Source organism: Artemia franciscana, chromosome 12, assembly GCF_032884065.1.
Source record: "Artemia franciscana chromosome 12, ASM3288406v1, whole genome shotgun sequence".
Taxonomy (NCBI): Eukaryota; Metazoa; Arthropoda; class Branchiopoda; order Anostraca; family Artemiidae; genus Artemia; species Artemia franciscana.
The window spans coordinates 23,322,853-23,344,733 of NC_088874.1; the positions used below are offsets into that span (position 1 = coordinate 23,322,853).

At 34.3% G+C, this 21,881-nt stretch overlaps 2 protein-coding genes across 13 annotated transcripts in view; both read left to right on the forward strand.

Annotated features, from left to right (window-relative positions):
• The window catches only part of LOC136033878 (cilia- and flagella-associated protein 251-like), a 29,404-nt gene extending 25,013 nt beyond the window's left edge, over positions 1-4,391 (forward strand). Inside the window, exons 5-6 of the mRNA XM_065714852.1 lie at positions 211-1,033; positions 4,179-4,391. Coding sequence (XP_065570924.1) covers positions 211-1,033; positions 4,179-4,292 — 937 coding nt within the window. The 3' untranslated portion in view covers positions 4,293-4,391. The remainder of the gene's footprint in view (positions 1-210; positions 1,034-4,178) is intronic.
• The window catches only part of LOC136033883 (uncharacterized), a 611,411-nt gene that overhangs the window by 248,281 nt on the left and 341,249 nt on the right, over positions 1-21,881 (forward strand). The gene's annotated exons all lie outside the window — the stretch shown is intronic.

Below are 21,881 nucleotides of genomic sequence, written 5' to 3' on the forward strand. Positions count from 1 at the left end.
CTGCCTGTTATGAAGTACCAAGTAGTATGCCTTTTGCCTCCCTTTTTAAGCAAAATATTTGCCAAAATTTACTGTCAAGTACGATGCCTGTAATTTAATAAGTTAAGTTCATTTTCATATTTACTACTTAGTAGTGACAACTTTAAAAGCCAACAATCTGTTTATCTGTTTTCTTGTAGTAAATTTTTTCTGAAAATTTGTTCTATTTAGAGATGAATCTAGTGATTCTGCCACCGATGCCACTGATGAAGAGGAAGAGCCTGGTTTTCTCTACTATCCGAGAGATGAGAAAGCTGATGCTACCGAACTTCCAGATTCGTCAACTATTGAGACTGGTCAAAGAATTGGGGTCAAGCACCTTGAAGCTGATAATCTACTCGATGGTCTGTCAAAGCGTTTTCAGATAAGTGAAGACAAGAAAATCAAAGGCTTAGAAAAGGAAGAAGAATTGTTTAACGTGGAGTTTCGTATTGATCATGAAGACCCTCACTTGGTTGAAAGGAATTTAAACGTAGAATCTGACCAAGCGAAAGTATCAAATTCAGCTTATTTAAATTTAGCTCCTGAATTAATGAATGGCGCACCCCAATTTGAGGTGCAATTAAAATCAGCAACCTTTCAAGCTTCTACATCCGAAAATTCTCATCTGCTGAAAGAAGAGAATCTCGAAGAAGGTAGTGTTGAACATAGACATAGAAAACCAGCAAAGAAAAGTGTAAGATGGAGCTCTGAGTTAAATGAAGTGAACTTGATATCAACAAGTGACGTGTCAGTTCAGCCTCAAGTAAGATCTTTCACTCCAAGTGTTGTACCTTTCGAAAAACCTGTTCAAAGCAATGTGATCTCTTCTCCTAGTGATATTTATAAGCTGTTTGAAGACAGACCACATACCTCGATGAAAGCAAGAGGACAGGATAGAACATTAGAATTAGAACATGCACTGGAAACAAGTGAAGATGTCGATCTTGAAGCAAGAATGGAAGTAGAAGATTTAGCTGAGCAAATCCTGAGCAGTGAAAATACCACTGGAATGGTAAGTAGTTTATTCCTCGATTTACTTGCAAAACTAATCTTGAAATTTTCCGCATGATGATAGACTATTAAAAATTAAAGATTCCTCATTGAAAATAAGAAAAGCACACTCTTGACTTGGAATGATTTTAACATCACTACATATCCTTCCTTTTAGACTCAAATAGCATGGCTGAATTCGATTCAGGGACCTGGGTTCACGTTCTTTTTAGGATCATGCTAGACGGTATGAACGGTATAGACGGTAATGAACTTTTTGCACAAACCTTTTCCTAAAGGAAGGGTGGGTAGGAATTTATATTTCCATTTTTTTTGGGGGGGGGGTCTCTATTCCCCTCCCTCCTCCATCTTATTCCACTTGCATTTGTTTGGGTGTGTCTGAAGGAATGATCAAGGGTTTGAATCAGCAAGGTTTGAATGAATAATGCTGGTAACAGAATACAGAGTTATAAAGTATGGTATTTTTGGCCCAAATGCTCCTTATATGCAGAGGCGCCATTTGGGCCAAATCTTAGGGTGGGCATGGGGCTTTTGACAGAACTTGAGACTTTTATTATGAATCTAGCCTACTTTCAAAGTTTACAATGATTAATAGCAAATAGCGTAATTACCCCAAGGGTCGTCAGGTAATTACGCTCTTTGGCTAATAGGCGTGCAGTTAGTTCAAATCATTTGAACAGAATGGATTATGTTGGACATAATGGATAATTATGGCCGGAAAAGGGCCCTTTGTGGTGGAAGCTTGGGCCCCCTGAAAAATCTGGGGTGGGCATTTGCCCACCCCTGACCCCCTTCCCCAAATGGTGCCTCTGCTTGTATGTAATGTTATAATTAATAGCAAATTCAGAAGAATGCCATCTACTGTTTCCATTCCTTTTCATAAGAAGCCAAGCTATGAATTTTTTTTATTATTTCGTCATTTGCCCATATCACAGGAATGTTATTAGGGGAACAGCCGCCCCCCCCCAAAGACAACAAATTAATTTTGTTGAAAGGTTGATTTCTGGAAACATAATAAAAATACAGTTTACTGTGGTCTTTGCTCTTTAGGAAAAGTCAAAAGGGAAAAACAGAGTCTGAATGTAAAGAATCAACCAAAATGCCTAAGAATCGAATATATATTCTGCACGATCATGTAGACAAAATCAGGTTTGAGTAAATTTTGATGAAACTGTTAGTTTAGTGCATTAATTCATTACACAATTTTATGCTAATCATTGACTATCCTTCAAAGGAGTGTGTGATATGTATAAAGATCTTAGGAATCTTGTGAAGATTTAACCAGTATGAACTTGTTGGCTATCAGGGATGGCCTGGATAGCCTTTCCGACGAGAGGTCAAAGTACCAAAGATGAAATCTTTTTCTTCAAATTGGTTAAGTTGAAATTTCCGCAGCAATATATAGCTTAAAAAATTACGGTAAACTGGAAATTCAGTATTTAACTCAGTTTTGCAGTTGTGAGAAACAAACACAGTCCTGAATCCAAGCTATGTATTAATATGGATATGATCAGAATTACTCAAGATTTGAATCATGGGTTGAATAACTAATCTAAAAAGTGTTTTTTCATAAAGACTGTTTAGGTTGTTCTTTCTTGCTATATTTATCCCCTTAGTCCACTATTGACTCTTAAAAGAATCGTTAATTTCTTGTTTTAAAAATGTCACTTTTTATTACTTAATTTTTACATATTCCCACTATCCTGTATTTGTTCAACAGCCCGACAAAATAGAATAAGTATTTCATCCTATTGATGTTGTATTATTCGCCGATTAGCTGTAGATAAATAGGGCGTTACAAACGTCTATAGGGCTTGTTTTTAAACAAGAGAAGTTCCTGCTAGCCTCTTTCAAGATTCATTTGTGGCAACAATGGACGAGATTTACACAGCAAAATAACTTTTATAGGCATTTAAAAACCAAAAGAAAATCGTGTAAAATCCCAGTTTTCAGGTATGAATAGACTAAAGATGGATCCAGGGGGCAAGCAATGTTTTCATTTTAATGTGCTTGGTACATTAAGCTTAAACATTCTTAGATAGGTTTGTGTACAGTATAGTTTCTATTTACACAAGTTTTACTGAATCAGAGTGAAAGGCTTGATCTAAATATTGACAAGTTATATACGATTCTGGTAAATTGTTTTGATTAATCTTGTTCTTGTGACATACTTCAAATTTGACATAATGATCTTGGCTAGTAGTAAGTTTTTCGCTCAATTCTATATCATGAGAACTCTGTGACATTAACTGCCTAAATCCATAATAAATCCATAATAATTCATTTTTTTGTATAAAAAGCTGATTCATTTTTTTGCCTTTTATTTTTAAAACATAAGTGTGAAATATGTCTTGCCAAACTTGGTCCCTTGGTATCGGGTCTGTACCCCTTGGGCTCTAATATCAGGGATAAGTCCTGCTTATTCGAAACAATAGGAAACTGAATAAAGTTGTATAGATGATGTGACAGCATGTGGACTGGTATAGGGTGTAGGTTCAAAGTTTTTTTTTCAGTTTTGAGAAGTTTTGAATTATTTAGTCCTTTAATGGGGAGAGGGGGATCTCTGAGAGGTGGTTTTTGCTTTTTCACTCGCTTAGATAAACTAAATAATATTTTATAGCTCAGTAAATTCTGATGACATTTGTTTCAAAATTTTTAACAAACCGAAATCGATGATGATGCACGATGATAGAGAAAAAAATATATGAAACAAGGAGAACATTTGACGTGTTTGTTACTTTATTCATATAAAATAACATGGAAAATAAACTCCTTGCAAAATAATAGACATTAAAATCGGTATAAAATTAAAAGTTTGTTCATCAACCTTTTGATAAAATCACAGTCTTCCAAGGTTTTAGGCAAAACAATGAAAAGCTAAGAAATATATCTAATGGGACAGTATTTTCTTCATAAAAGTTTTTGAAAAAATTTGATTTACTGTATTTTTGGTACAAGGCAGAATAAAGAGCCCGGTCTACATGGGATCATATCAAAATTCTGTTTGCTAAGCATTTTTAAATTGTTTTACAGGTAAAATGAAACAATTTATATTGGTATCCAATTCTTAGGTACTGTTTTTTAGGTGTATTTTATGGATTAGATATGTTTTGATTCACTTTTTAAACAGTTCTTAATGATTTTAGGCAGTAAGTGAGCATGTGATTGAAAGAAGTGGCCAAGAACTGGAAAAACAAGAAATAGCCAGTTCTTCGCAAAGACGAGTTAGCAAGTTCAAGCAATCAAGAACTAAAATATAGTCTCTGAGCTTACGAAAGGTTTCTTTTTTACATTTTACCATAATATTTTGGTTACAAAATTTTGTATCAACCTACTATAATTTATCATTAATTAACTGATTTCTCTTCAGTTCATACAGTATTATCATTGGTATCCACAGTCAAGATTTGAGCGAAGGGGAGATAAGATAATGTTTTTTGTATATATTGAAGGATGTTGTTCAGGGAAAAGATTAAGTTTTTTTGGTCAAGTGTTTTGATCTGTATTCTTTAGCTTTGTCTAATTTTCTCTTAGTAGAGAGGAGATTTGGACCAGCTTACTCTTAGGAGCGAGAAATCCTGCCCTAATCAGCCCCTTTTTAGTATGCAGGCATAAAGGTCATGACAGATTCAAAATAGACTTCTTAAGAAATACAAGAATAAAAATATGAGCTATATGGGTAGTAGTTGGCTCACTTGTTAATTGCCACTATTTGTTTCGAAGAGGAAAGGAATTAAAAATTTGAAATTTGGGGAGGTCTTGAAAAGTAAAAAATGTCCACAGATGAAACACATATATGTAGCCTACAGGATTTTGCTAAGAATCAAGATTTAGGTCCTAGAAAGAAAAATTGTCGTCGAAAAAAAATATAAAATACGATGGAAAAATTATGTCTATCTTGACCTTTCTTATTCTAATATTTTTCTATTGTTTCAATCCGTACTTTGATCTAAGAATAAAATCAAAAGTCTCTGAAGTGCCATTATGACAAGGATAATGTCCATCTAGCAACCCTGCTTTCGCTGTATCTTCAATGTTCATCAGCCTGCATGTTCATCGACATGGTTTGTCAGTTTTTCTTTGTACATTTATTATATTTTGGTCTCGAAGGACCTATCGCTCATTATTAGGTTGACACCGAAGGTTGTATATGCCCAAAGTAGTCAAGTAGTTTGTAAGCTAGTAGTGTTGAAACATCTTTTGTCACAACCATGGGCAGTCACCATAATTTGGCGAAGTTACGGTTGTCTAAATGCGCCGAAAAAAGGAAGAATCAATAGAGAGTCGAACAATAACTTATTTTTAAAAAAGTTGTTACATAGGTCTTTTGGTTGTGGACATTTGGGAAAATGCCATTTTACCATGTCAAGTACTACTTGACAGAGTATTTTATCCTTCTGAATGGTTTAATTTTTACTCACGCTTTAAGTTTACCCGATAAATAAAATTTTTGCTGCTATTGTCAAGCTTTTCGTTGCAGTAATTATACGAACCTCATTTTTTTTCTACTGGCCTGACGCTTTTAGCTTAGTTTTGAAGTAACTGATATTTCAGCCTTTTCACAGCCTGTATTTCTGCTGTAACTTTGAATCTCCTGTATTTCAAATGAAAGGCGACAATAATTTTCGTTGCTTATTTTGTTTTTAGAAACTGCAATTATTTGAAGAAAAACCTTGTGTAAGTGTTATTTTTGAGAGGGTGGTCTGAAGGGGGTAAAACCAACATTTAACCTATATTTATAGAGAGGTGTAGAAGTACCTCGACAGTAAATGAGACATTTATTTTGGTATTATATTCGCATTGACGTAGACATTACATTGAAAGTAGATTCACATCGTGTACAGGTTACACCCCAATTACGATTTGCACTGTTTTGAATTCTACCTTTTTATGCTCAGGCAAGTTCTTCGTATGTCTCTTTTCTTGGTTAATGGGTGGAGGTCTGTGACTTTTTAGACCAGTAGTCCTGGCCTTTTGTGGTGTGTATAAGTATATCCGTGGATCAATGCCGGACAAAGAAACTACTCAAGGTTAAACACTTAATTTTGCAGAAACTATACTGAAACCTTGATGAGGGGTTTGATTATCATTATCAAAAGAAAAAAAATCAGAAAACTTTATATTTAGTGACATCATTATCTTAACCCTAGTAAAACACTTAGCAGTATTGGTCTAATTATCTGACCCTTTCAAGTAGAGATTATATCGGGACACCTTGTGGTCGAGACATTCTATAGTTGACTTGCAAAACATATTCAAATCGCAAAGCGTAGGTACATTTTGCTGTAGGTGATAGGCCGGATAATACAAGGGACCCTAGCTATGCCTGTGAACTGGCTTTAACTAGCGAAAGGTCTTCTCAAGGAGTTATGAGTCACTCCGTCCTCCCTTCACATTATCTTAAAAAAATGAAATGATGTCGTGGCCTGTCATATATTGAGAATTTCTATTTATATGGGGCTCTTTTGTCGATTTTTGTTTTCTTGAATTCTTGCGAAGGATCATCTGCAGTCTTTGCCCTTTCTTGGTGATTTTCGTTCAATAAATTTCAGAACAGTAAGAAGAAACCATCTCAAGTGCAAAAATTAAGGAAGCTACAGCTATAGAAAAAGCAAAGAGTGAAAATGCACTTACAAGGTCTTTTAGGCTATAAGGTTTGCCCTTAGACAGTAAATAAGGCTGTTTACATTGGTCTGCATAAATCTGGAATGTATAGTTTTCTAATAACTTGTGGATAATTCCACTCTCGACAAGTCTTACTACCATTACTTGTAATGGTTTTGTCAGGGAACTGTTCTTTCTAAGCATTAAAACGCCCATGCTTTTATAAATAAATTCATCTCCTTGCCAAAACCTACAGTAGCCCGTTTCTTGTCTATCCTTACCCACTAGTGTCCTAAGAGATGGTCTACTAGCAAAAAATGCATATCGTTTATCCAATACAGAGTCTAGAGTATCTTTGAGTTCAACATTTTCAGTTTTTACAGTTGCAGCAATTATTTTTGCGAATCCGTCGTTTCTTGACTCCATCCAGTTACGTATTTGACCTGTTTTTGGGACAAATTTGTATTTTCCTTCTACAAGATCCTTTGTTGTTAACGGTCCTACTACTGGAACTGGGGCTACTGCGGCAGCTTGAAAGCTTCTTATATACAGACCTCCAATTGTAACTGTAATTAAACACCAAAATCCTACTGCAACTCGTACTGCAGAAGTCGTTGGTACGGGAAGTCCAGAGCGACTTAATACAATGCCTAACATCGACATCCCGACCTTTAATAGGGAATAATCATTTCTTTTTAGATCACTTGGTGTTGTTTTATAAAGTCTTCGGCCTAATGCTATCAAACACCAAGTTAAAAGGACCATTATGCCTGTCATAGCAGCAATGAGCATCCAGGTCGATGTGGAAAATGGATGCAGAACTGCAAAGAGTTTTACTGAATCACCTTCTCTTGGATATCTTGTCAAAAACGAAACTTCACCTGCATCAGAGCCGCCGATCCCCGAAACATAATCAAAATCTCGGATCTTTTGTTCAGTTAGTCCTTGGACTGTAAGATCCAGCTCAGCTTCTCCTGAAGTTAGGGTGTCAAGGCCGTAATTGTAATCTCCATCTTCATCATTGTACCCTGTTTTATTCAGTATAAGTTCAATTTTTAGTTGTATCTTCAGCTTTTCTTCAAGTAACGCCTTTATTTCCCATAGACTTCCATCGATAGTCTGATCACCAGTAGCATTCATTTTAATTTCAATAAAAGGCAAGCTTTGGGTAACTGTAGTTGGGAAGTATTTTCCTTTTAGATATTCCATCTTATTCTCCAAACTCGTATGTATATCTATCAGAATGATGGAAACTCGTCTTTGTGATTTTGCAGTCATCAAAAAAGAATTAATCATACTCATACTCTTCAAGCTACTCACAATATCCTTTTCTCGATTTCCAAACTTACAAATGTTTTCTACAGCACAAATGATTGTAATTTTCCGTTCTTTTGAAACTTCATATTTTCGAAGAAGTTTAACTAAAGGTATGCAATCAATCACAACGATTTCAGATTTCCAAGACTGCCATTTGTTATAACTGACTTTATCTAAGCCATTGGAAATGGCTACAAAATCCAATGCTTCTATAAATTGAGGAAATTCCGTTTTAATCTTCTCGTCCACAAGTACTGTCTGAAAAGGTTGAGAACAATCAAGAAATGATATATATATATATATATATATATATATATATATATATATATATATATATATATATATATATATATCATACTCATACTCTTCAAGCTACTCACAATATCCTTTTCTCGATTTCCAAACTTACAAATGTTTAAAAAAGAAATCACCAATGCAACAGCACAAACCCGTAAAAAAAAAGACAAGGAGAAAAGGAAGACTGTTTTCCTACATTAGTAATTAATATAGATCAGTACTTGAATGAGGCCTTAACCCTACTAATCCATACAACTACATAGGTCAAACAGCATAGCCATACACAATCAACCATAAAGAATAATCCGTGGACAGGCAGTCGTGTCGTAAGTAAGTATAAGTTGTCATTTACTAAATATTAAAAATAGTAAAAAAGACAAATAATTCAGAGGCAACAATCCTACACAAGGGCTCATCAGGAGAATGCACACTGGCCTATAGGGTTTCGGCACTTTAAATTCCCTATCCAGGCAAGTGGCGTGCCTACCATAAATTCCCTACGGTATCCCTGTGTTAGGTATCACCCCTAAAATATATGCCTATGAAAAAACAAATGCAGAACCACCAAGTAACACCAAAACAAGCTGATCAATCAATCAATCAATTTGTTAATACTAAAAGAAAAACTATTACAAAAGTAAATCAGTTAATAGGCCAAAGAAGCTTTGCTTGTAATGGACCACAGAGAACAAGAATAAAACACTTTTATAAAATATATACAAAAAAAAACAACACTGGAACAAGACAAGGACATTTAACAGATAGAAGATTTAGAAGGAGATTTAACATATAGCTGAAAATGATTTTAAAAGAAGAGAAGTTATACCTTAGTTCTGGCTGTCGTGTATTTATGTTACCAGTTCGCAATCTATATTAAAACTAAACAATTATTCAAAATTTTTCACTATATCAAATTTTCTCTATTCATGTAAATGTGACCTAGATGAAAATCAAGGAAATGAATGCAAAATAAGACTTACTTAGACTTAGGTCCTCCTACGCCTGAGGGCCCATAAGGCAGCAACAGTGGTTCGCCACGACGACCTGTCCTGAGCCTTCGACCAAAGCTCCTCCATCGAAGACCTCGCCAGCTTCGCCTCCTTCTCCAACATCCTGCCAACTGTCATTTTGGGTCTCCCTGACTTGCGGAGGCCGGGGGGTATCCAACACCATATGTCATGAGGTAGCCTTCCATCACCCATTCGCACCATGTGCCCCCAATACATCCATCGTCGCTTTCTAATGGTATCAAGGATGGGGGTATGATTTGTTATGGTATAAATCTCATCATTTCTTATTCTCTCAGTCCAATGTGAATTCAAAATATATCTTAGGCAGTTATTATCGAATGCCCATAGTCGTTTTCCTAGTTGCGCAGTGATACTCCAAGTTTCACAACCATATGTAAGGACGGAGAGGACATTGCTATTATAAATTCTGAGTTTTAGCTTCTGGGAATATTTACTATTTCTCCAAACATTTCTGAGACAATTGAAGGCAGAGCCAGCCAATGCTATTCGGCACAAAATTTCTCTTTCAGGATTGGCATCTTGCGTAAGAATGCTGCCTAGATATTTGAACTCTCTCACTACTTCAATTTCCTCATTGTTGACCAAAAGTCCCTCAGCTAAGTCAGGAATGACTGCATTTGACATTGATTTAGTCTTGTTAGCGTTTATGGAGAGTCCAACAGCATTTGCCACACGCTCAAGTTCATTTATATTGTGTTGTATATCTTCTGATTCGTGAGCGAAGAGTGCAATATCGTCCGCAAAAACACCATCATGGAGGGTTCTTAGTGGGTTTAATTGTAGACCCTCACTGAAGCTACATCCACGAAGCACAAAATCTATGACTATGGCAAATAACAGTGGCGATAGAATGCAGCCCTGCCTTACACCCGACTGAACGGTAAACCAGTCCGTTAGGCCACCCTCGGTTTGTACTGCACACTTAATATCGAGGTAAAGCGCTTTAATTATATTTACAATTTTAATCGGGATCCCGTAATGTATTAAGATTTTCCACATGGTCTCTCGGTGTATCGAGTCGAAGGCCTTGAGAAAGTCAATAAATACTACAAGTAATTGAACCTGCCATTCGTTACATTCTTCGAGCAGGATTCTCAGGCTAAATATTAGGTCACAACACGATCTGTTTTGGCGGAATCCATGTTGTTCATGTCATTCAGTTCTGAGAGCAGAACTTTCTCCACTTTACTTTGAATTCTATTGAGAATAATTTGGCACAAAACCTTGCTGCCTACTGATTGTAAAGCGATGCCTCTCCAAAATAAGACCATTTGAAAAGACAATATGAATGCAAAATAAGACCATTTGAAAACACAATATAAGCAAAGTCCTCCGGAAATCCAATGTCAATAGTTAGGGACGTGCTAAACTCAGTAACAAGGAAAATCAAAATCAACCAAAGATTTCGCTAAGTATTTCAAGATAATAATTTCGGTATTTATTTAAAAGTTCGTTATAATGAAAACTAAATTTTTTTAATTGCCAAGTTAATTTATTTGCAGAAAAACCTCTTAAAATCAATTTTTGGCTTAAAATTTTACATTTATTTTTAAAATCAATATAATTACTACAAATCCTTGCATATCTAAGTAACTGTGAGTAAAATGCTGAATATGTGATATTTGAGTGTATATTACTTTCAGGTAACGGGAAATTAATTACTTCAAAATCAAAATCATCCGTTTTATTGTACATTTTAAAACCTAATTTCTTATTATCAGAAATATTAATATTCAAATCTAAGAAATGATCTTCTAGACCAGTACCATAACTAGGTTCAAGAGTAAGCTCTGATGGATATATATTTTTTAGAAATATCAATAAATTCCTTACAATCTAAAACCAAAATATCATCTAAATATCTTTTATTATTTGACAAAACATGTTTTAAATTATTTGGATTATTCTTATGAAGGGACGTGTTGTAAAAACGGCTGACTCTCGAAAACAGAAGCTTAATATCAGCTTGACAGCTTTTAATTTGATATCCTCGCGTCGTGAAAATAGCATACCAAAACAGAAATAAACCTGTTAATTCATAAATAAAGGCGCTTTGATATACTAAGACAAACTGAGCCCTTTCAACGACAAAAATTTAACCCTGAATGCATTGCATTACATCGTCGGACGGTAATGGGATAATTTCGAATAATAAGACAAATAAACAAGGCAAATAAGACGAATAGACAATAAAATAGAATAAAAAAACAGAATAATAAGACAAATAATAAGAACTATCCTTTTTGATTCCTGTTAAGTTTGACTTGATGTAAGACTATATTCCTGCCTATTTTCGGTTTTAATATTCGCTCTTTGCTATTCTTTGAAAAATGTTTTGTTTGGAAAAGGCTCTGAAAAATTAATAATTATTAAAAACATACCTTTTTTATAACAGAACACTCAAAACAGTGAACCAACGTGATTGTCAAAGCAAATATAGACTTGACTTCCATGTGAGTATTTCTGGAGCCTTTCAGAAATCCTTTGTAAAACTGCTAATTTGAATCAAGTTTTATGCTATACTTTGTATCCATGTCATGTTTGACCTCAATAATGCATGAAAATAAGCTTATTGTATTGCTCTGAATATTTTATAATACACTCCACCTCCCATTATTCTAGGGAATAAAAGGATAAAATTGCCTAAGGATCTTTTGTAAATCCATGGCTATTGTCATGGTCTTGAATATTTGATGCATCAACGTATATTAAAAGAAAGGACTCCAAAATATTGTTTTACTTTATTTCACTTCTTCTCTTGATTTAAGATGTTGCTCATATGGCCAATTTGTTTATGAGGGTTTTTTTTTCGATAAAATGGAGTAGGTAAAGGTAAAGTTGAGGACACTAGACTTCATGGTACAAACTGACGCTGCTGATGTTCGTTTCATGGCCCTTCAACCGTGAAGTTTAACATTTTTTTATTGTCATTTTTATGGGCTTTTTTTAAAGCTTTTTTTTTTTCAGTTTAAAATGCAGTAATTAAAACTTAATTTTCTAATCAAAACTATTGCTACTAGAAAATTGTCATCAAACGGTTTATGTTAGTGAAATGGAAGTACGGAACGACTCGGACTAAGAGTAACCAGCCCTCTAAAAAGGAGTTTTGATAACAATTGATACTTTAAAAGAATTAATACGTCAAATGTCTGTGTTGATTTCAAATACATAGTAGTAGTAGTAGTAGTAGTAGTAGTAGTAGTAGTAGTAGTAGTAGTAGTAGTAGTAATCGTAGTAGTAGTAGTAGTAGTAGTAGAAGTAGTAGTAATAGTAGTAGTAGTAATAGTAATAGTAGTAGTCGTAGCAGTAGTAGTAGTAGTTAGTAGTAGTAATAGTAGTAGTAGTAGTAGTAGTTAGAGCATCCGTGACCATTACTTCTGGGGAAAGAAAAGCCAAATTCCACATTTGTATAGAAAGTAGTTCTTGAAATCTCGGGGATTTTCGCCCCTTTTCCGAAAATAAGGCAAATTTTCTCAGGGCTATAGCTCTTAATGGGTAACTTTAAACTTAATGAATGTTATTACCTCCCTTATTAATGCTTGGCTGAAACAGGGTAAGTTTCCTAATTGTCTTAAAATTGCAAGAATAAAGGTGGCAATAAGAATGATCTGGGGAATTATCGACCAATTTCGTTAATACCTGTTATTCCCCGTTCTAGAAAAATGTCTTAGCTTTGAAATATATGAGCATCTGGAACGACAAAAACTTTTACATTCAAATCAATTCGGTTTCAGGAAAGGTGGGACAACAGAAATGGCGATTTCGTTTATTACTTCGGTAATTGATGAAGCGCTTGATAAGAAGCTTAGGGTAGCTGGTGTGTTCTTGGATTTAGCTAAGGCCTTTGACACTGTTGACCCTTGTATATTATTATGAAAATGTGAATTTTACGGACTAAGGGGTGCAACGTTAAGTTTGCTTCATAATTATCTTCAGAATAGACAGAAGTATGTTCATTTACATGGAATTTCGTCTAGTAAAAATTGCGTTAATTGTGGGGTTTCCCAAGGTTCCGTATTGGGTCCTACTCTGTTATTAATTTTTATTAATAATCTGCCTGATTTTATTAGTGCCCTACCCAGAATTACTGATTTTGTTGATAATAGTCCTAGAGAAACACAGGTCACTACACCCTTATTTGCGGATGATACAACGCTGATGTGTGTTACCCCTAAGGAACAACTGCTTATGTCAACATTAAATGCAGCAATGACCAATATATGCATATGGCTAAAAATCAATTACCTTGACCTAAATATAGGTAAGTCAAAGTTTGTTATTTTTTCTAGATCTCCGAATTTTTATCCTTGGATAAACTTAGGATAAACTTATCATTACTCAAACTTAGTAAGGATATTAAGGATAATGGTAATTTTAACCAGTTTAAGTCTGATTTACGTGTGGAGTTGCTCGGTAGGTATGCTTTCAAAACAGATTAACTATATTTTCAGGGGGCTATTTTTCTGTATTTTTCATTGTGTTGTTTGGTGTTTTATATTGTAGTGTTTTGTTGTTTATTTTTATGCTGGTTTCGGTAAATGGTCTCATGCTTCATACTCTTTTTTTATTTTAGCATATCCTCGTAAGCTCCGCTTTTGTTGTGCTATTATATAAAAATTATTATTTTCTGTAGAATTGTTCTACTTCTACTACTACTACTACTACTAGTACTGCTACAAAAGAAGAGATTACAAAAGCATAGTCGCTAATAAAGTCTTATGAAAAGTGTTTCTTGCATGGACCAATGATCCCCAACTTGTGGCACATACCCTACTGGTACTATTTTTGCACCGGTACTATTTTAGTGGACCATAAGTAGGACATTTAATTCCTCAAATATGCTATGGTTATTCCATAAAACATAATTTTATTACGGTATCTTCTTTGCTCCAGTGAATAGAATAACTAATATTGGGCTGAGTGCAATAAACAATTTTTTTATTCAAGAAAACATTATTGTATACTAGTAAATCAACAGACCTTTGGCTTAAGGTGACTAAATAAGTGCCTGGTATAAATCATATCTGTTGCACAAGGGTCTCACTAACAGGTATTTTGGAACGATTTCGTAATCAAAATGTGTTACAAAATACGATACTTTAATTAAAACATTATTTTATTGTTTATCTGAACTGTGTTATTTGTTTTAATGAAAGAAAACATGTATTGCCGGAAGGGGGTCTTGCATTATGATGTTTAAAACACCAAAGTGAGATATATCTCAAAATCGGCTGAAGAACCACTCGTATAGAAAGATTCAAAGCTTCAGAAGATACATAAATAGAATTTCCACTCAAAATGTTAAAATTCTCATGAGGATTCCACCCAAGGCATCGACGGTTCTCTGAGGATTCTGTTTGGTTGAATTACGGTAATTTACTTTAATAAACAAATATTAAATGTTGCCATTTTCACAATGCGAATGTGGAAAATGGCCCAAAATTGGCTGAAAACCCATAGAATAGACAGATTCAAAGCATTGTAAGATACATATTCAACTGCTTCTTATTCAGGCAACTTTAAGTTGCTATTAATTTACACATCCTTATAAATTGTATTTAAGGATCAACCTATGGAACAACCTATGGTTCTTTAAGAATAGCTTCCACTGGAAGGTTGTTGCATCTATTTATTGTTATAATCAACAAAATATATCATAGCAATGTCCCTAGGTAATGTGTGAAACAAGAATTGTAGTTTGAACCGTTTATTGATGTATCTGAAATCAAAGTGAATATCAAAACCTGAACACAAGTGACTTGGATTCAATGGAAAAGTCGATGTTAATTTGTAATTTTAGTGCTAAGTAAAAGCAATAAAGTAATACAGGTGTGATATAATGTCTATATGTGCACTATGTACCTGTGGGATAATTATCTGCTAAAACCAGTAAGCTAGTCAACCAGATATATATATATATATATATATATATATATATATATATATATATATATATATATATATATGTGTGTGTGTGTGTGTGTATAGAAAAAAAGAGGGCAAACATCTCCTTTGGTGTATTACTTGCACACATTTAATCCCCAAAAATGGTTAAATCATAATAATTAAAGTTTTTCTTATATACAATAAGGTACAATCATGTTATTATGTTTGTTGCATTGGTTTTCAAAGAGTCCCGGGATTAGCAATCGGTCACCCTAATTTTAGACACCTTTCGGACCAGAAATTTGCATGCTGCTGCCCTGACTTAACATACAAAGGAGGACTAACTCGGGTAGGGAAGACCCGACTTCAGTGAGAAGTGAGAAACTAGAGATGGTAGATATAGTCAGAGTTGCCAACGCAGTAGAACTGTACTGTTTTTGGTACATTTTAGAGGTCTTTGTACAAGTCGGTACATTTGGAAATTTTGTGGTGCAATACAAAACTTTCTGTACATTTGGTTTTATTTGCTACTTTCAGACTTGGATATCTGTTCAAGTTTAAGTTTGTCGAAAATTTCTTTCTGGGCGGAAAATTTTTTAACAATTTTTCCAGATGGTATAAATTCATCTTTTGCGGCACAATTTTATTCGGAGAACTGGTATATTTTGTTTCAAAACATTGGCCACGCTGGACAGCGTGCACATCCGCATAGAAACTCTTTTTTTTTGGGGGGGGGGTCTGAAAAGTATTAGCGTTTGGAAGGTAAGGAAAAAATAAATTTCTGGAAAGTTACTTCCACTAAAAAAGTAACACTTGCAAGAGTTATCCCGATTATAAAAACGAAAAAAAGTCCTTGTAAGTCTTCGACATCTAGTACCGAGTTGATTTCTGGTTCCGAAACTTTACTGATATTTGTAACTTCTTTGGCTGCTTCAATTCCCTTATTTTTCCAATATGGTGGAAATCCTCCTTGAACTATTCTAATAGTATATGGCTTCAGGATTTCTGTGAGCGGAGAATTCAACGGGGTGTACATGACTATGTGGTAAGACGTAAAATATTCGCCAATAATATGAAGCCGCGCTTTGCCATATTGGTCTGTGAACATCGTTTCGGTTATAACCTAATGAAAAGTAAATAAATAAAAATATTTCTGAATAGGCAGCAATATTTATCTTTTGTCATTATTTAATATGAAAGGAATTAAAAGGCAATTTCCTTTGCTCTAATTTAAGGGACAGGTACCTGTCTATAATTACTTTTTTTTCAAAAAGGTCATTCGCTCGTAAACTCCTAAAATGTTGAGACTTTTACAAATGTAGTTTTGTTTTCCAGGCACCAAGAAAATAGTTTTCTAAGTTCCAATGACATCAAAATAAAAGTGTTTTTTGCCCTTATGGCTCCTTCTTAGGTCTATTCAAACCTAAAACCAGTGATTCTCTACAGCTTTTCTTATAGTAGTCGAAAAATTATGAACTTATGTTTTATAACATTTGAATGAATTATATCTATCTGGTTTTTTTTTCTTGGTGTCTGATGCAAAATATGGATTCTAATATTTGAGCTTCACAAGGTAAAAATTAATTAATAAAAGGGAAATTTTCGAAATCAGAAAAAATAAGCATCTCATTTATGTGTGGTGATATTTGAAAGACTAAAGGAATGAACATAGCAATACAGGATAATTGGTCTGTATAAAAAAATATTTTTGTAGGTAAGTAAATTAGATAGTAATTTGGAGTTTTTAATCTTGAATAATTTGAATGGTAAACATATTAATGCGTAGCATTGATTTTTAGCTATTTAATGATATATACATTTCTTTTCAACTCCTATTTGGTAAAAATATGGTAGGATTGTACTCTTACGTAAGTTTTGCTAGTTCAGTCATTGTTGGTTTACTGCAAAGTATTTATTGTGTTTCGCTTTTGCTGCAACAGTCAGGAAAATTACACTTTCTAAAGCTTCAATATCATATAACAAAAAAAAACTACTGTGGAGTAATACGAAAAAACAAATGGATAAAAATACAAAAATAATATAAAATGAAGACGAGAGCTGGGTAATTCGAATTAAACGTAAGAATGGACCACGTTTTATGTCCTAGCATCTGCAATGTTTAAAAGTTTCAAAGGGGTGTCTCTAACGTTGAACCGACTTAGAAATTTAGTGTTGGCAAATTGAGGTGAAAAATTTATCGGAAATTTACTTAATTAAAATGTCCTCTACACAGACAGTTAAAATGGCAATGGAAGAACATGGTGTAAAGCGGGATGGTAAAACTCTTCTACACTTCGGTTATGCAGATATTTATCTGTACTAAATAAAAAAAAGAGAAATGAAGGAATTCTTAGGAGTTTTGAGACATCATGTTGCAGGAATAGATTTTAAAATTATTGTTGACTCGCTCAGTAGGAATAAACGACCAGTAAAGAGATATTTTTGTGGTTCTCCGTAGATTATGGAGCTTAAATAACACTAAATTAACACTTTTACAAAATAAATGATGTTTTTGAGTCTGAGGAGTTCCTAAGTCATTTAAATTAGGAATAAGTGAAGGATAGAGATTATGTTCAATGAGGCTAAAGATCTTACTGTTGCATAGATTGCCACGGACTCTCGAAATTGCAAATGCCAAGTGAGGTGGAAAAGGCTTGGTCCTGCTGTAAGTACAAATAAGTGATATCGTATACCGAGGAAAACGACCAAATGCATAGCTTCATTTACCTACATAGCAATAATAGCAAAGATGGTAGATTCAATGAAAATGAAAAAGGTAAAATTGTCCACGCGTGGACTGTTTTTTTTTTTTTTTTTTTTTTTTTTTGCAGTTGAACTATGTTTGAGAGAATAGGAAGATGTTTAAGTTTTTGCATTCAGAGTTATATTTATGATAGCGGAAGCAGCGATAATGACAGATGTCAAGCATAGCTGTGGAACATGAGCGCTTTGAAAGGTTGAGGGAGATATCCTAGATATCTTCCAGAAGAATTGTCCAAGGATAGTTTTAGATGCTCGTTTTGCAGACCGTATATCAAAACTATTGTCTTCTCAACGTCAGAACTGTAATAATTTCTATAAAAGTCAATAATGACAAAAAAATACCAACATTCGTAAACATCTATATGAAATTCTGATACACGTACACTTGATTCTATATATATATATATATATATATATATATATATATATATATATATATATATATATATATATATATATATATATATATATATATATATATATATATATGTATGTATATATATATATGTCTGTTTGTATGCGTGTATTATATATGTGTCACATATATATGTTACATATATTCAAATGACACTTTATATGCAACATACTTGGCGATTAATTATCAAATCAAATAAAATAGTGTTTAAATAGAATAGAAAAGAAGATCCTGACTGTACTTATTTTTAAACCGTTTTTGGGAGTCTTGATGAGTCTTAGTTTTAATATTAGTGAAAGTACTCACCAACAAGCCGTATTTTGCTCCCATATAGACTAATTTTCTATCATTTACGTCTTTAATGGTACCTGGAATGTCATAGCTGTTCATATAGTTGTTGGCTAACCCTCTAATAGCAGACAAATTGGACTGCCGCATCTTTTCCCTGAATTCATCTCCCGTACTGACAATAGGCAAGCCAGATTCATAAATCTTTTGAAATGTATCCATTGGAGGTTGATACAAAGGCGTCGCCAATTGAGCCAGTAGGTTAGCCCGATAGGATGCTGTTATGAAAAAATAAGCTGCCCAAAGAAATGCCACAAAGGTTTTGATATGCCACTTTTTGATTCCATCAATGCTTGCAGCATTGGCGAGTAACGCTTGTAAATTGTATATAGCACTGTTAAGCGGATGCTCAAGGAATCCCAAGTTATCTTTGTTAAAAAGCCTGTAAAGCTTGATAAGTGTAATTAAGATTCCGGTGCACATAAAAACTAAGACAAGTATCCCAGCCCATACTGTTGCATTTAAAGGAGAAAGAAAATTCTGCCATTGTGGCAACATCATTCTCGGTGGCACAATGGCACTAAATATGTCAAATGCATGTGGATACGTAAAGTCCACGTATACTGAACGTTCCAGCATTAAAAAATAGCCTGCGATACCAGCATCTACTGTCCCCCAGTAGACTAGTCCAGTGTTGCCTGTGTATATTCTCGAATCATTTGTCGCTCTTCCCCACATTTCTCCGTCAGTAGGCTGTTGAAATCTTAAGTTAGTTCTCAAGGCAAAAGAATAAAATTTGGCAATCTCGACATCTATTCCACTATAACTATCAGTTTTCTCTGAATAGACAATGCTTGGAGGAAAATGGAATGTTCCAACTCGAAAAGTAGAATTTTCAAGATCCAGAGTATTGTCAAAGAGCTGGCTTTCAAGTTGACTCGAGTTTAAGACTGGTCTCAGTTTTGTACTTCCTTGTAAGTTTAAGGTGACCTGTGAAAATATTCGAAGTCTATAGTCTTTTATAGTAAAAACAGAAATTTTTATAAACTTCTCTAGTAATCTTTTATTTATGGTTTTCTTACTCCATGTTATAATTAAAATCCTGTCGGTTGACAAAATGACTTTCTTTTCGTGCAGTTTAAGAAATACATCGTCCAGTACAGATATGTTGGGTGTTGCAACAACAACGTTGGGACATTTTCGCCGATTCATCTGCTTTAAAATTTCCTTATTTGTAATTTTTATCACGGGATTGTTCAGTTTCAAACTTAGCTTTGATCCTTCATCTACAAAGACAATACAATTCATGTCTGAAAATGCTGATTGTATCTTCAAATTCAGCTGGTTTCGCAACCGTGACAGGCTGAACATTTGTGTTGGAACCGTTAATCCAATAACTAATAGAAAAAGGGACGATTTCCTTACGTTCTAAAAAGATAACAGATTAAATTAGACCAAAGCTGCATGTCTTGCTTAAAAATTAGTGTCATTAGGATAAAGCTAATTAAAATCCAGGGGCAAACCCCCAACCCTCTACCGCACTAAATATTCTGCTACCAACTTTTGATGTTAATGAATGTATGTGTCTGTACTTTCTTAAAGTTAATTGCGCATTCATTTTAATATATAGTGAAGTACTTATGTTAACTCTGCATTATTTAAGCGAATGAATTTTCTTATATTCTAATAGTCAATACAATTTAGGGTTGATTGTTTTCAATTTGCGAATAATTCACCAGAGTACTCGAGCTCGCATTTACTGGCATGAAAAGATATGTCTTTGTAGAAATTGCTGTTCCAGGGCTGAGTATACTTTAGAGCCTTGATTTTGAAAAAAAAGCATTATTCTGTGTCTGATGTTGAATGAATGAACTCTCTTTATTAACTACTAAATTACAAAAACTATAAATACACACAACCGCCCGGGGGAAGGCTCAAACAGCCTTCACATTAATATGATGTCACATTAATATGTGTTTAAAGAGCAAAAACATGAATGATTGTATTGCAATGACGCCATACATTGTACAAAAGGTGAAGTATTCACACACTATTCTATATTAGCATAAAATAAATATAGAGAACAACCTGAAATAAAATACGCATAGAGAACAACCCGAAAATAGATATCAAATAAATGCCTTATAAGCCTATTTCATGGCAATAAGCGGACGATTTCGAATAACAAAGTTTAAGTGTCACGAAGAAGGCGTCAGGATTTTAGAATCGTCTAAGTAGGTTTTGGCCCAAAATTGGCTGGGAACCCCTGTTCTAGAACCAGATGTTTCTTGTTTGGATCCTTATATCAGGACGGGGTGTTTCAAAAAGTTTTTTTTCCAAATTGAATCAAACATTTCCAGTTCATCCCCAAGTGGTAAGATAAAATAAGAGCTAAGAGCTCATGTGGTATTTACTAATAGGCCCATCAAGTCCAGGCTCAGGGGGCGCAATAAGTTAGCACTGAGGGATTTTTTTCTTAACAAAAACCGGACTTATGTAATTTATTGTCAAACTGTAAGGTGCACTCCGCCGCTGCGCAACCTATTCACAGAGAAAAACAACAAAGGAATTCCGTAGCAACTTATAAACTGTCGGATTTCTCCTTAGAACGGCAACTGATTGTTCGGTATCACCTCTCTCTTTCATTGCTTTTGGCTCATCAGTTTTTGGCTCATTTTTTGGCTAATTTGCGGTCTCTTCAGTGCTTCCACTATTCACAAATTTTCGCGGACTTCCCTGAAAATGTCGAGCGAAAACGGAGCGGGCCTAGGAACGTCAAGGCTTCAAATCCGGCCTTAAGTTTAGTCCTATGAAATCGTTAGTAACACAATTAGTTTTTGGGTACTTTTAACAACACAGTGCGTAAAATCAACCGAATTAAAATATGTTCAAAATAAACATATAAAAAAAATTCCAAATTGGAATCTACATCCTAATACCGAAATGCATAACTCGACGACCATCTAATTATCTGGCGTAAGGATTCATTGCCACAGAACCAGAGAACCAGAAGAAACACGATAGATCGGTTTAAACATTAATAAATAAATAGAAAAGTTTTATCAGCTGAAAGCAAGAAAATTATAACGAACAGAAATTATTCCGTATATGAAAGAGGCTGCCCCCTCCTCAATACCTCGCTCGTTACACTAAAGTTTGACTCTGTGTCACTCTACTTTTAAAATAATAAAAAAACTTTTGCGTAAATAGCGAGGAATTAAGGAGGGGATCGCCTGTTTCATATACGG